This window comes from Chelonia mydas, chromosome 7 (assembly GCF_015237465.2).
Source record: "Chelonia mydas isolate rCheMyd1 chromosome 7, rCheMyd1.pri.v2, whole genome shotgun sequence".
In the NCBI taxonomy this organism is placed as follows: Eukaryota; Metazoa; Chordata; order Testudines; family Cheloniidae; genus Chelonia; species Chelonia mydas.
In genome coordinates, this window is record NC_057853.1 from 63,980,034 (window position 1) to 63,996,247 (window position 16,214).

The following is a 16,214-nucleotide window of genomic DNA, read 5'->3' on the forward strand; positions in this document are numbered from 1 at the left end:
CCAAATGGTTTTGCTGTCCTTGCTACACATGTCTGAAAAATTACCAGTGTATGAACTGGGACACTCACTATGCTGAAGAATGTTTATGTGCCACCCCAAAATTTCCTTTCTTCAAGTAGGAAGGGACACAGATCCTGTGCAAGCTTGGGTAAGGATCACTAATTTGGTAGACATGTGACGGCCTACTGCAGAACATGAAAACTTGGTTAGATTCATTGATGATGTTTTAGTCAGGGCGTGGCTACACTTGCAAGTTAGAGTGCATTAAATCAGCCCCGGGCGCCTTAACTCCTGAGGTGTCCACATGGGCAAGGCACTTAGAGCGCCTGGACTCTGCAGCTGGAGCGCTCCTGGTAATCCACCTCCACGAGAAGCATAAAGCTTGCTGAGCCCTGGCTGAAACGCACGGGTGTCAGTGTGGACAACGTGTTGCATTGCTGCTCTGTGACTGGCCTGTGGAAATTTCCCATAATCCCCTGAAGTCAAGCGGCCACTCTCCTCATTGTTTTGAACTCGGCGGCAGGCATGTGGCTATCCCCTTTCAAAGCTCCATGTCTGACAGCCGGCTGCTTATCTGCTCCGGGACAAAGCAAACCATTACTGTGGAATAATGTTGCTGCTGCCGCCAAGGCAGGTGTTTGTGCGAGAGTGTGAGAGAGAGAGAGAGAGAGAGGCAGGGGGCAGGGGTTTGCTGCTGCCTGAACTTACAAGACAGCATGCTGACACACACTCTGCCCCCCAAAACACACTGTCTCTCCCCCCGCATACACACAACACACTCCCTGTCACTGTCGTCCCCCGCCCTTTGAAAAGCATGCTGGAGCCATTTGCACACTGGGATAGCTACCACAATGCACTGCTCTCTGTGGAGTTGCAAGAGCTGCTAACGTGGCCACGCCACTGTGCTTGCAGCTGACATTGTAAAAACATAGCAGCATTTTCCCTGCTGCGGTCTCCAAAGGCTGGTTTAACTTCCAGCGCTCTACATCCGCAAGTGTAGCCAAGCCCTTATAAAAATATAGGTAAGGGACAGTTTTTCATCAGTTATCTCAATTGGCAGGCGCTTCAGAAAGGAATGTGTCCTTGAAACATCTATTGACAAGTCTGAATTCTGCCAACACCCTGAAAACCCATAGACCTTAGGTGAGGAAAAAGAATTGGAGGTAAGTGTACAAATTATGCCTGCAGAATCTATTTTGTGGAGAAAGCTTGTGTGTACAGAGCCCACATGTCAATTTCAGTCTACAGAATGAAGATATGTGCAAATGTTATGAGTACAAGAACTAAAATTGGCTCCATATGTCAAGTAAAAAGTGAGAATATACAATACATAAATAGTTCTTATGCACAAGTCAAGTTCTAGAAATTGACTTATTTAACACAGTAATCAGTTTCTTTAACTTTTTTTTTTTTTTATACAAATTGACATTTTTATTTTTAGTACAGAAAATCCAAGTCAGAACTGTACCTGTGTCTCAATTGTACCATTGGAGTCCAACTCTGACCTCAACTTAAAAAAAATATAATTGCTGTCCCTCAACATGTAAAGTATTTTTACCAGTAATTCATCAATACATTTCCTATATTTTTTTAAGTATTTTGAACGATAAAACAGTATCTGGAAAACAGAAGTTAAAATTTAGGACCAAATTTTTCTTTGAAGAGCTGTACAAGAAGAATCCCTTTTTTAATTAAAAAAACTGCAAATAAAAGCAAAACTACACACTGTTGGGTAAAACTAAAAAATACTTCTTGCTACATAATGAAATGTTAGGAACAGTCACCGAGAAACAGTTCTTCTTCAAAAGAACAACTGAAGTACAGTATCTACAAACATGACATACAGTTAGAGAGACAAAAACAAACTTTGTGTTAGGAACACAGACTCAGAAGTGCAAAAACAAAAAAGGAACTGATGCAATGGAGTTTGGTACAATGGGTACATAAGTCTTGTAACCAAAACTAAATGATTGCTTATTTGTTGACAGTGACAACACTAGCAATTATAGTACCTCCCTATAGGCTTTTAATCAAAGCCCTAAAACTGTGACTGTTCTTATATTAAATAAAAATCTATGTGAATGCTACACACTGAAGTACAATGCTTAAGAATTACCCTGCAAAATTGCACCAACATAAGCTTTCAATATTTACAGTCTCTAAAAGTGACAAACACAGCATGCTAGGCCTAGCTATTGACTCTCCCCATCTCTACTTAATCCAGGCCCAACAACCAAAAATTATTTCTCAACACACACTAAGTTCAGATTGATCAGATATATTATGATGTTTAAATACTCGCTCCATGCATAAAAACGAAAAACAGTATCTTTGACAGACAAGCATTTGTATTTTATCAACAGTGGTCTGCCCTGTAGAGGAGTGCACTTCCTTCTGAGCTCACTCCCAAAATGTACCGTTCACAATACCCATGTGATTACCCGGTAGTCATGTCAACAGCGTGCTCGGAAATGGTTAGAATTGCAAGGTAGAATCACACTGCCCACAACCATTCACTCATATGTAAAAACATCACTCCATTTTGGAGATATGCCTCATTTGGGGAAAGGAAAAACTTAAAAAAAAAAAAAAAAAAAAAAAAAAAGACATTCAAGTAAACAAGAACCAAATACTTGGAAAAGGATTTTGTAAACTTGTCATTCTAAAGGGTTTTTGTTTTGCAGCATCACTAAATTAATCTCGTATGAAAAAGTACACCTACGTTATATCCCATCCTGTTTTGTATAAAAGCACACCGTAAAATACAAGTTTTTCTGATAAAGCGATCTCTCTCTTCCAGCACACCTTGTGGATGTTTTTTTATTCAGTGTATCCATCCCCTTCATGAAAATCAATCTTTATATCTCAGAGATATAATGGACAGTGTCCATTGGACAAAAAGAAAAGCCAACTGTTTAGTTACAGCCGTAGAAGAGTTTCACAGCAAGTGTCTATAGCGGGCCAGCTGGAATCCACAGGACTTTATTTTGTTCTTGATCAACAGTTGTCATAATCTGAGTGCAAATGCTTGAAAGGGCTCCTCCCTGGACAATACCTACAAAAATAAAAACAAACACCACAGTCACACACATCAGGCACCAGAAAAAGCAATTCATAGCCAGGTATTTTCCTACATAGTATTTATCAACAGACCATGAATAAATTAACCACTTGGATATCTGGCAGATACAAGAATGTGAGTAAACAATAACAAGGATAAATAGAGCAGAGAGGTTAAGTATTTAATATCAGACTCTCCTGCGAACCCTTAAAATGACAAAGGAAGGCAGTCAGAGCCCTGGCTATAATCAGCTAAGACAACTGTTTTGTTACTGAGTCCTTTGCTTGCTATTTTCAGAAGCATGTGGCAGAATTTGTTCATTACCTCTAAAAATGGCCAGAACCCCATAATATCATAATAAACCCACACTGTTGAACAAGGGGTGTTCAAGGTTTAATATTTATATAGTAATACACACAGACTATAGCTGTAGCAACTAGGTGCTGTTTACAAATATTTAAAACTAATTGTATAGGGATGAGCTAAATAAAACCACCGTTGCTGTTACCACAAATTTATTGAGACAACTATGTTGGGGAGGGGTGAGGGGGGGAAGAGAAGCAAATAGCCATAAATACACCTTGCATTGTGTTCGTAGGCATGCCAAACTCAGACGACGGTGGAATGCCAAGCAGAACAAGTTCAAAAGGCAAGGGCCTTCTTGTTGAGAAATCCCTGATATATCTGTCTTGGAGTGCTCAGTTTGAAGAATTAACAGCGAGAGTTTTGCATCACGGTCTTACACACTAAAATAAACTTTGCCCAGGACCCTCAAGCCATTCAAAATAACTAGTGCAGGCAGTTAGGAACAGGAAATGGGACTTAACCAAAATAATAATAATAATCATCCCCAAAGCTTGGGCCTTGCCTGTACTGACACTTCTTAATGTCTGCCTGCTATTCCTTGCTCTAGCAGTTGTTCAGCTGCAACAGCACTCATGTAGGAAAAAAAATCCGTGTAGACAGGGGAGAGCAGACTATAGGAGCTTTAAAACGTCAGAGTGCCTTGCATATCTTAACAGCCGTGCCTGAAAGAGCCCGTGACCACAGCTAACAATTCTCTTGAGTAATAGGAAAAAATAGCAAGAGGCAGACTTTTCCTCGTCTGAACCGAGAGACTTGAATACCACTTCAACAGAAAGGTATTCTAATGGACACAGCACTCTGTGCCACACCAACACCATGAGAATTTGGAAGTAGAATGCACGGACTCAAAAAAGGACAAAAAGGGGCATTTAAAAGGCAATACAGATCAAACCAAGTGTGCAGTCTCTGAACTGAAGATGGCCTAAATGGGCTATTAGCCAAAAAAGGTTGGTTACTGAAGCAGCCCCAGGGTTCAGATCTGTAGGTCTGCTGCACACCAGGGAGAAAAAGCTATTGCGTGCAAGATTACATATCACTCTGTGCTTAAACTACACACTTTTCTCAGAATCCTGCTATGTCAGTTAAGCACTGAATCTTAGCTTGGAATTTTTAGTATGTCAAAAGTATAATTCAGTTTCAACACAGCTGTTTTGGTTCTGTCTGTCTCAGTAGCATCCAGGAGCATCAAATTGGGGCCTGCAAACTGCTAGGCACCGTACAGACAGTCCATGCCTCAAAGAACTTACACTCTAAGGCCCCTCATCATGCGATGAGTCTCTGGTCACACATGGTTTGTTGCACGATTGGGCCTCAATTAAGACAACATGCAGCAAAGGGGTGCAACACCCACACACAAGGAGCAAAGGATAGCATGTGGTTATATAAAAACTAGCTATGTGCACATTTACAAGGTTCATGGTCACTTCTTTGAAAATGGAGTACTTCTCTTATTTAAGCTGGAAAACTGCCATTGTTAATGATTTGTGACTTTTCTCAACATGTAATAGTAAAACCTTCTTATGGAGAGACAGACCTGTCCCTAAAGATACTGTATAGTGAGAGAGAGAGAGAGAGAGAGAGAGAGAGAGAGAGAGAGAGAGAGTGTGTGTGTGTGTGTGTGTAAAACCACTTCTGTAAAAATCACAGCAGAATTTCTTCTAAATTAAAAGAAACATGAAGGACTATAGCTCTACATAAGGGCTAGGAATTATTAATATTATTATAAGGACTTCATGCTGTGTTCCTAGGCACCGTTTGTGTAATGTTGGGGCCATTTGCTTCTATAGTACAGAGATTTCAGCCTGAATGTTATGAGCTTATGCAGAAGAGTTTGGTGCTGAAATGAACTGAAGTATCCTTTAAGTACTGCAGCATTGTCTCGGGTAAAATATGTTCGAAAACATTCCTCAAATGTTCAGTGGCTCATATTATGAGCTATGCCATTAAAACAGACCTCTGATAGGATTATGTATAATGGTTCCATTCCAATGACTGTGTACTCGCCTTCTTAAACCCCCCTGTAACATGCCATATCAATATGTATTATTCCAAAGCCATTAAATCCCAGTATAGCTTTCTTACATTAGAACTCCGAAATACACCACACTCTAGAGGAATAATAATAATAAAAAAATCAATGAATGTTTTAATGTTATGACAACAGTCACATCAATAACACTTACACTTTATATAGTTTCACCATAATGCTCCCAATACTGGGTCATTTGTGCCAAGCCATTTTGAGAGGTGTCATTATACTATATATAGAAGATACTCTAAATACTAAAACTAAAACTATGTTATAGACTAAGCAGTTGTGACTTTTTTTTTAAAAGATTATATTCTCTTTAAAAAGAATCAGAGCACAAACGTGACCAGAACCAAAGGAGAGAAAAAACACAAAAAAACCTGCTACGTACAAAAGGCTCTTTTGAAACATAGTTTAGGTGGAACAACCTGAAACTGTGTTCTTACTGAAATGATTATTAAATACTAACCTGTGAAGTACTTGCTATATTCCTGTTCTATTTTTTGAGCTGTCTCAAATTGTTCTTTGGAATGTTTTTGTGTAACTTTGTCCCTCAGAAAGACTGGGTCTTTTTGCTCTCTGTAAGAAAAGAAATAAAATGTCTGCTTAACAGTTATTCTTTCAATAGACTGTAGATGAATTACATACAATTATGGTAATATCCAAGCCTCTGATTAATTTTCAGGCATACAGAGAGCGCCATCTGGCGATTCAGTGTAATATTACCAGTAATATGAGGTTTAAGTGATAGCCAAGGCATATGAATTGCTGTAATAGGAAACACAACAGAACATTAAAAGAAATTCACTCAGTGAAAGCAAAGAAAAAAACCTCCAACTTCTCCAGTTTTAAAGGATATCTTCAGAAGTCTCAGATCATCCTACACTTTGAAAAAAACACTTCTTTATCAAAACAACACTAAAGAAACTGCTCTATCAAAGGACTTAAAATGTAAATGCATTTATTAAACTTTACAAATAAACAGAGAATCTTATGATACAAATTGGGGGGGGAGGGATGGGGGGGCAGCTAGGGACAGGCTGTAAAGTCCTCCTCCAGATCAACATTTCTCCAGCACTCAGGAGCATTTAGATCCATGGATTTGGTTCAAGCCCATCTCTACAAAATACTCTCATAAGTATGAAACCAAGATCCGATGTTTAGCTATCACACTTTGGATACTGTAGCAATTGGGCGAGGTAGGTACAGAGCCCTAACGTAAACAGAGGCTCTCCTAGGGGTTAGTGAGTAAAGGCAAGTTTCTGTTTGAAATGGTGAAAAGCAGATAGCTCAGCATTGCAAAGGCAGGCTAATACATCAAGCTGGGCCAGTGTTGGTGTTATTGTAGACACTGTCCTAGTATTAGGGTGGTTTTCAAAAGCATCTAATTGACCTAGGAGCACAGATCCCTCTGAAAATTAATGAGACCTGTGCTAAATTACTTAGGTGCTTTTGAAAATCCTACTATTAAACTTTTGATGCCCAGGACAGGTATTCCCAATGCTAATGTGCTACTACACCTAATTTTGATGACAGGTTTCAGAGTCGTAGCTGTGTAAGTCTGTATCAGCAAAAAGAACAAGGAGTACTTGTTGCATCTTAGAGACTAACAAATTTATTTGGGCATAAACTTTCATAGGCTAAAACCCACTTCAGCGGATGCATGCAGTGGAAGATACAGTAGGAAGATAGACAGACACATACATACAGAGAACATGAAAAAATGGGTGTTGCCGTACCAACTCTAACTAGACTAATCAATTAAGGTGGGCTATTATCAGCAGGAGAAAAACTTTTGTACTGATAATTAAACTTTGAAATGGGCCATCCTGATTATCACTACAAAAGTTTTTTTTTCTCCTGCTGATAATAGCCCACCTTAATTGATTAGTCTCATTAGAGTTGGTATGGCAACACCCATTTTTTCCATGTTCTCTGTATATCTTCCTACTGTATTTTCCACTGCATGCATCTGATGAAGTCAGTTTTAGCCCACGAAAGCTTATGCCCAAATAAATCTGTTAGTCTCTAAGGTGCCACAAGTACTCCTCCTAATTTTGATGAGCACTGAGAAATCAGGACTTGTGTCAACAGTTCAATCTTTCACAATATTATATTTAAGTTGGTTTTCAAAAACAGTAGCTGTAAGAGTGCTCAACAGCAGCAGTTGCTTTATATTTTGAAAATCTAGCCAATAGCTAGTACAGCTTTACAGAGAATATGAAGCATACAGTGCTCACTTTATTTATTTTTAATTACAAATATTTGCATTGTAAAAAATGAAAAATAGTTTTTCAATTCATCTCATACAAGTACTGAAAGTGATCATGAAAGTTGAACTTAGAAATGTAGAATTATGTAAAAAAAATAACTGCATTCAAAAATAAAACAATGTAAAACTTTAGAGCCTAGAAAGTCCGCTCAGTCCTACTTCTTGTAAAGCCAATTGCTCAGATAAACAAGTTTGTTTACATTTGCAGGAGATAATGCTGCCCGCTTCTTGTTTACAAAGTCATCTGAAAGTGAGAACAGGCATTCGTATGGCATTGTTATAGCCGGCGCTGCAAGATATTTATGTGCTAAATACGCCAAAGATTCGTATGTCCTGACGCATGTTCATTTTCATCATCTGAGTCAGATGCCACCAGCAGAAGGCTGATCTTCCTTTTTGGTGGTTTGGGTTCTGTAATTTCTGCATCAGAGTGTTGTGCTTTTAAGACTTCTGAAATGCCTGCTCCACAGATTTTGGAAAGCACTTCAGATTCTTAAACCGTGGGTCGAGTGCTGTAGCTATCTTTAGAAATTTCATATTAGCACCTTCTTCGCATTTTGTCAAATCTGCAGTGAAAGTGTTCTTAAAATGAACATATGCTGAGTCATCATCGGAGACTGCTATAACATGAAATATATGGCAGAACGCAGGTAAAACGCCAAGAAATATACAATTCTCCCCCAAGGAGTTTAGCCATAAATTTAATTAATGCATTATTTTTTTAACGAGAGTCATCAGCGTAAAAGCATGTCCTCTGGACTGGTGGCCGAAGCATGAAGGGGCATACGAATAGTTAGCATATCTGGCATGTAAATGCCTTGCAATGCCAGGGACAAAAGTGCCGTACAAAAGCCAGTTCTCACTTTCAGGCCTTGTCTACACTACGAAATTAGGTCAAATTTATAGAAGTCGGTTTTGCAGAAAGCGTTTTTATACAGTCGATTGCGTGTGTCCCCACACAAATGCTCTAAGTGCATGTAGTCAGCGGAGTGTGTCCACAGTACTGAGGCAACCGTTGACTTCCGGAGCATTGCACTGTGGGTAGCTATCCCACAGTTCCCGCAGTCTCTGCCACCCACTGGAATTCTGGGTAGAAATCCAAGTGCCTGACGGGGCTAAAACATTGTCGCGGGTGGTTCTGGGTACATATCATCAGGCTCCCCCTTCCCTCCCTCCCTCCATGAAAGCAAGAGCAGACTATTGTTTTGCTTCTTTTTTCTTGAGTTACCTGTGCAGATGCCATACCACGGCAAGCATGGAGCCCGCTCAGCTAACCATCACCGTATGTCTCCTGAGTGCTGGCAGACGCGGTACGGCATTGCTACACAGCAGCAGTTTATTGCCTTTTGGCAGCAGACAGTGCAGTATGACTGGTAGCCATCGTCAATGTAGTCCAAGGTGCTCTTTTAACCGACCTCGATGAGGTCAGGGACGCCTGGGCAAACAAGGGAGTGACTCAGCCAGGTCATTTCCCTTTTACGTTTCGCCTCATGGCGATTCAGTCCTACCGGCAGTGCACTGTCTTTTAATCTGCAGCCAGCAGAAGATGATAGCCAGCAGTCATACTGCACCATCTTCTGCCGAGCACCCAGGAGATGACGATGGCTAGCGGTCGTACTGCACAGTCTGCTGCCAGCAAGATGTATGAAGATAGATGAAGTGGATCAAAACAAGAAATAGACCAGATTTGTTTTGTATTCATTTTCTCCTCCTCCCTCCCTCCGTGAAATCAACGGCCTGCTAAACCCAGTTTTGAGTTCTATCCTTGAGGGGGCCATTCTGTTTCTCGCAAAGCCACCCCCTTTGTTGATTTTAATTCCCTGTAAGCCAACCCTGTAAGCCATGTTGTCAGTCGCCCCTCCCTCCGCCAGAGCAACGGCAAACAATCGTTTCACGCCCTTTTCCCTGGATTGCCTGAGCAGGAGCAGATGCCATAGCACAGCAAGCATGGAGCCCGTTTAGCTCACCACAGCAGTTATGACCATTGTAAACACCTCGCGCATTATCGTGCAGTGTATGCAGAACCAGCACCTGAAAAACCAGGTGAGGAGGACATGAACACAGATTTCTCTAAAACTGCGTTCCCCTGCAATTTGGAGATCATGGTGTTAATGGGGCAGGCTCATGCCATGGAACGCCGATTCTGGGCCTGGGAAACAAGCACAGCGTGGTGGGACCGCATAGTGTTGCAGGTCTGGGATGATTCCCAGTGGCTCTGAAACTTTTGCATGTGTAAGGGCACTTTCATGGAACTTTGACTTGCTTTCCCCTGTCCTGAAGCGCAAGAATACCAAGATTAGAGCAGCCCTCACAGTTCACAAGCGAGTGGCAATAGCCCTGTGGAAGCTTGCAATGCCAGACAGCTACCGGTCAGTCGGTAATCAATTTGGAGTGGGCAAATCTGCTGTGATGCAAGTAGCCAGCGCAATAACTGAGCTGCTGCTATCAAAGGTAGTGACTCTGGGAAATGTGCAAGTCATACTAGATGGCTTTGCTGCAATGGGATTCCCTAACTATGGTGGGGCTATAGACGGAACGCATATCTCTATCTTGGGACCGGACCACCAGGGCAGCCAGTACATAAACCGCAAAGGGTACTTTTCAATGGTGCTGCAAGCACTGGTGGATCACAAGGGACGTTTCATCAACATCAACGTGGGATGGCCGGGAAAGGTACATGACGCTCGCACCTTCAGGAACTCTGGTCTGTTTCAACAGCTGCAGCAAGGGACTTACTTTCCAGACCAGAAAATAATCGTTGGGGATGTTGAAATGCCTATAGTTATCCTTGGAGACCCAGCCTACCCCTTAATGCCATGGCTCATGAAGCCGTACACCGGCACCCTGGACAGTAGTCAGGAGCTGTTTAACTATTGGCTGAGCAAGTGCAGAATGGTGGTAGTGTGTGCATTTGGACGTTTAAAGGGTCACTGGCGCAGTTTACTGACTCGCTCAGACCTCAGCGAAACCAATATTCCCATTGTTATTGCTGCTTGCTGTGTGCTCCACAATCTCAGAGAGTAAGGGGGAAACTTTTATGGTGCGGTGGGAGGTTGATGCAAATCACCTGGCCGCTGAATACGCGCAGCCAGACACCATGGCAGTTAGAAGAGCACAGAAGGAAGCGGTGCGCATCAGAGAAGCTTTTAAAACCAGTTTCATGACTGGCCAGGGTATTGTGTGACACTTCTGTTTGTTCTCCTTGATGAAAACCTGCCCCCTTGGTTGACTCTAATTCCCTGTAAGCCACCCGCCCTCCCGCCTTCGATCACAGCTTGCTTGCAAAGGAAATAAAGTCACTGTCATTTAAAAAACATGTATTCTTTATTAATTGATTATAAAAATAGGGAGAAAGAAAAGGAGTACTTGTGGCACCTTAGAGACTAACAAATTTATTTGAGCATCAGCTTTCGTGAGCTACAGCTTATGCTCAAATAAATTTGTTAGTCTCTAAGGTGTCACAAGTACTCCTTTTCTTTTTTGCGGATACAGACGAACACGGCTGCTACTCTGAAAAATAGGGAGATAACTCACAAGGTAGCCTGGGTGCGGTGTGGGAGGAGGGTAGGAGGGAAGGAAAAGGCCACTTTAAAACTTGTTGAATGCCAGCCTTCCGTTGCTTGGGCTGTCCACTGGGGTGGAGTGGTTGGGTGCCCGGAGCCTCCCCCTTCGCGTTCTTGGGAGTCTGGGTGAGGAGGCTATGGAACTTGGGGGGGACGGAGGGTGGTTAAGCAGGGGCTGCAGTGGCAGTCTGCGATCCTGCTGCCGTTCATGGACCTCCACCAGATGCCGGAGCAAGTCCGTTTGCTCCCGCAGTAGGCCCAGTGTTTCCTCATGCCTCCTCTGATCTTCCTGACGCCACCTCTCCTCACGTTCATCGGCCACCATCCTGTACTCTGCTATTGTGTCCCTCTGCACAGCCCTGTCAGTGCCAGACGACTGCATGAGCTCCGAGAACATTTCATCGCGCATGCGTTTTTTTCGCCACCTTATCTGAGATAGCCTTTGGGACAGAGGAGGGAGGCTTGAAACATTTGCAGCTGCTGGAGGAAAAAAAGGGAGTGAAGTATTAAAAAAGATACATTTTACAGAACAATGGCTATACTCTTTCACGATGAACAACACTATTCACATTACATAGCACAGCACATGTGATTTTGATACAAGGTCGCATTTTGCATCTTATATTGAGTGCCTGCGTCTTTGGTGTTAGAGATCACACACGCAGGGCCGGGCAACAGAATTGGGCTTGCAGGCGGCCATGGTAAGCCATAGTCTTTTGGCTTCTGCAACCTTCATAACAGCAGCCCCCTCCTTTCCCATACCAAGCAAAGCCCGTTAGTTGGCCATTTAGTGCTGCGGTTTTCCTGTTAACGTGCAGCAGCAGAAACCAAACTAACTCCCTCGCCCCATCCAGTTCGCTGGGATGATCGCTTTTCCTCTCCCCCAACCGCCTGGCTGGTATCAGGGAAGATCGCTGCTAGCCTAATGCGAACAGCTCAGCTCAATGCTTCCCCCACCCCGCCCCCACACACCGCGTGGCTAACTGCAGGGAGGATTTCTTTTCAGCCACAGGCAAACAGCCCAGCGGGAATGGTCACCTCTGAATGTCCCCTTAATTAAATTCCCCTATTTCAACCAGGTTACCATGAACGATATCACTCTCCTGAGGATAACACAGAGAGATAAATAACGGATGTTGCTTGAATGCCAGCAAACACTGGGACCATATGCTGCCAGGCTTTGTCATGCAATGATACCAGATTACTTGCTACTAGCATGGTGTAGTAAAGTGTCCTACCATGGAGGACGGAATAAGGCTGCTCTCCCCAGAAACCTTCTGCAAAGGCTTTTAGAGTACCTCCAGGAGAGCGTCATGGAGATGTCCCTGGAGGATTTCTGCTCCATCCCCAGACATGTTAACAGACTTTTCCAGTAGCTGTACTGGCCACAAATGCATCCCAAGTCCTCAGGGCTACTTAATCATTAAAAAAAGCTTCCTTTTATAACATGTATTATATTTAAAAAGGTACACTCACCAGAGGTCCCTTTTCTAGCTTTGTTGGGTTGGGAGGGTATTTCAGGTAAAGGGATAAAGATCCTGGCTGTCGGGGAGAACGGTGTGCTGTGTGCTCTCCCTAAGCTCGTCCTCCTCCTCCTCATCTTCCCCATCTGCAAAATCCTCAGCCATGGCGGAGAGTACCCCATCATCGGAGTCCACGGACAGGGGTGGGGTAGTGGTGGCAGCCCCCCCCGCCCCCCCCCCCCCAGAATTGCATGCAGCTCAGCGTAGAAGCGGCATGTCTGGGGCTCTGTCCCGTAGCGTCCGTTTGATTCTTTGGTTTTCTGGTACGCTTGTCTGAGCTCCTTAAGTTTCACGCGGCACTGTGTTGAGTCCCTGCTGTAGCCTCTGTCCTGCATGGCCTCAGAGATTTTTTTGAAATGTTTTGGCATTTTGTCTTTTGGAACGTAGTTCTGATAGCATGGATTCCTCTCTCCATACAGCAATCAGATCCAGTACCTCCCGTTCGGTCCATGCTGGAGCTCTTTTTCGATTCTGGGACTGCATGGTCACCTGTGCTGATAAGCTTGCCTGGCCAAACAGGAAATGAGATTCAAAAGTTCCCGGGGCTTTTCCTGTACACCTGGCCAGTGCATCCGAGTTCAGATGCTGTCCAGAGCGGTCACAATGGTGCACTGTGGGATAGCTCCCGAAAGCCAATACCTTCGAATTGCGTCCACACTAACCCTAATTCGAAACGGCGATGTCTATTTCAGCGCTAATCCCCTTGTTGGGGAGGAGTACAGAAATCAGTTTTAAGAGTCCTTTATGTCGAAAAAATGGCTTCGTTGTGTGGACGGGTGCAGGGTTAATTCGGATTTAACGCTGCTAAATCAGACAAACTTGTAGTGTAGACCAGGCCTTAGGTGATGTAAATAAGAAGTGGGCAGCATTATCTCCCGTAAATGTAAACAAACTTATTTTTCTTGTATCAGAGGGGTAGCCGTGTTAGTCTGGATCTGTAAAAGTGTCCTATGGCACCTTATAGACTAACAGACGTATTGGAGCAAAAAAACTTCAGGACCAGACTTCAAAGAGAAATTGCTGAGCTTCAGTTCATTTGCAAATTTGACACCATCAGCTCAGGATTAAACAAAGACTGTGAATGGCTAGCCAACTACAAAAACAGTTTCTCCTCCCTTGGTGATCACATCTCAACTGCTAGAAGAGGGCCTCATCCTCCCTGATGGAACTAACCTCGTTATCCCTAGCCTGATTCTTGCTTGTATATTTACACCTGCCTCTGGAAATTTCTACTACGTGCATCCGACAAAGTGGGTACTGACCCACGAAAGCTTATGCTCCAATATGTCTGTTAGTCTATAAGGTGCCACAGGACTCTTTGCCGCTTTTATTTCTCTTAGCGATTGGCAGAACAAGAAGTCGGACTGAGTAGACTTGTAGGCTCTAAAGTTTTACATTGCTTTGTTTTTTAATGCAGTTATAACAAAAAAGAAATCTACATTTGTAAGTTACAATTTTGCGCTAAAGAGATCGCACTACAGTACTTGTATGTGGTGAATAGAAAAATACTATTTCTTTTGTTTATCATTTTACAGTGCAAATATTTGTAATAAAAATAATAATATAAAGTGAGCACAGTACACTACGTATTCTGTGTTGTAATTGAAATCAATATATTTGAAAACGTAGAAAAACCATCCAAAAATATTTTAATAAATGGAAATTGGTATTCTGTTTTTTAACAGTGTGATTAAAACTGCGATTAATCACAATTAATTTTCAAAATTGCAATTAATTTTTGAGTTAATCACATGAGTTAACTGCGATTAATAAACAGCACTACTTAATATACTTTCTATCAAAACATGGTAAGTTACAGACGTCCCTTCATTTTATCCCTCTGTTGCATGGTGATAAATCTCCCTACCTCACAAGAGAGTTGCAAGGCTTAATTGATTCACATTTAAAAAGGTTTTCTGAGATACTACAATGAAACTGGCTATACAAACTATTATTATATAACAGAACAAGTGGCTGTAAGCTATATTTCTCACTTACTTGATTTGCTTAGCATTTTTGTACCGAATGAAGATGACAATAGGGTAGATATGAACACTGTGAAGCCGTTCAATGGCATGAGGAGCAATGTCCAACAGACAATGACAGTCCTAAAACAAACATTGGGGTACAAAGCATAAGCAAAGTTACAAAGCCCCTATTAATCCCCCAGTGAAACCCCAGGAACTCAACAGAATTTCTGTTTTACATTTATATAACAGGCCATTAAGCATATTTTCAACACCTTTTACACATAAAATATGTTGTGGCAGTAACTACAACGTGCATTGTATGTAAAGGATTTATCAATCCTCAGGACGACAAAAATACCTGAAACAGTAAACCCCATTTAGAGTACAAAAAAATCTATTAATAAAAAAGGCACTTATTTGAGGATATTGATATTAAATTGAAAATTTAGCTTAAAACAGATGGAATCAACTAATCTCAAACCTATTGCAATAAAGGATTTAGGTATTCATTTATTTTTTATCTTTAAGAACAGATTAATAGTCTTTCATATCTCCTAATGAGACCAAATATGCAGCTCTACTCCTTTAGCGGTAAGAGTATATATCCGGTTTGACAGAACACATTTTAATTCTGTTAACATCAGTTTAGAGGTTTCTTTCTTGCAGTGTTTATGCACTGGCAAATTTCATGCTCTGAGCAATGTCAAGAAACAAAGTACTTAACTTTTTATTTTTCAAAATATTTTTAATTCAAACTCTGCAATGCACAGAATTTCTATTTTTAACTAATATTAAGATGACTTAAAGAACCACTAACACAACCAATTTCTCTACATCTAGGATTATAAGAGAGTCTTTAAATAGTGACATGATAAAACAAGGTAACAGCATTTATATTAAATTACCTTGTTTTTCTCAATAAGAAAATGCCCTGGGAACAATTCTTTGGTAATCTTTTGAAACAGAACAATATCAGTACTAGTACAATTTTTTTCAGGAAACACAGTATATAATAATTATCTGTAAATTTTACAGTGAACTGGAAAGCTGGAGAAGATACCATAGAGAGACAATCACCTTCTCTGTTATCTCCTTTATTGAAGCTACTGTTGTCACATCAAAATGTCCACTCCTTCGTTTGTAATCTATAAACAAACAGTCTTTCACTCCCCGTTCGATGGCTTGTTGGGAAGCTTTCATCACTTCTGTTTCAAAGAACAAAAATTGATACTTCGTTCATTTATATTTCTTAACCACAGAACAAGATTTACAGGATATTATATAGAATTTCACGGTCCTGCTTTTTCCTACCCCTCCTAGAATCTTTGTGCTACCCTTTAATCCAGTTGTTAGGTCAGATGATTGTGTTATTTCTACAAGTACAAATAAACATGACATGGCAAAACACACAAAGTTGTTCTCAATCCTTG

At 41.6% G+C, this 16,214-nt stretch overlaps 1 protein-coding gene across 2 annotated transcripts in view; it reads right to left on the reverse strand.

Annotated features, from left to right (window-relative positions):
• Window positions 1-1,387: 1,387 nt before the first annotated feature.
• Window positions 1,388-16,214, reverse strand: part of DLG5 (discs large MAGUK scaffold protein 5) — a 192,091-nt gene continuing 177,264 nt past the window's right edge. For both annotated transcript variants that reach the window (XM_037905726.2, XM_037905728.2), the window contains 4 exons: window positions 15,862-15,989; window positions 14,813-14,922; window positions 5,926-6,035; window positions 1,388-3,055 (listed from right to left, as the gene is read on the reverse strand). In XM_037905726.2, the coding sequence (XP_037761654.1) occupies window positions 2,952-3,055; window positions 5,926-6,035; window positions 14,813-14,922; window positions 15,862-15,989 (452 nt within the window). In that variant the 3' untranslated portion in view covers window positions 1,388-2,951. The remainder of the gene's footprint in view (window positions 3,056-5,925; window positions 6,036-14,812; window positions 14,923-15,861; window positions 15,990-16,214) is intronic.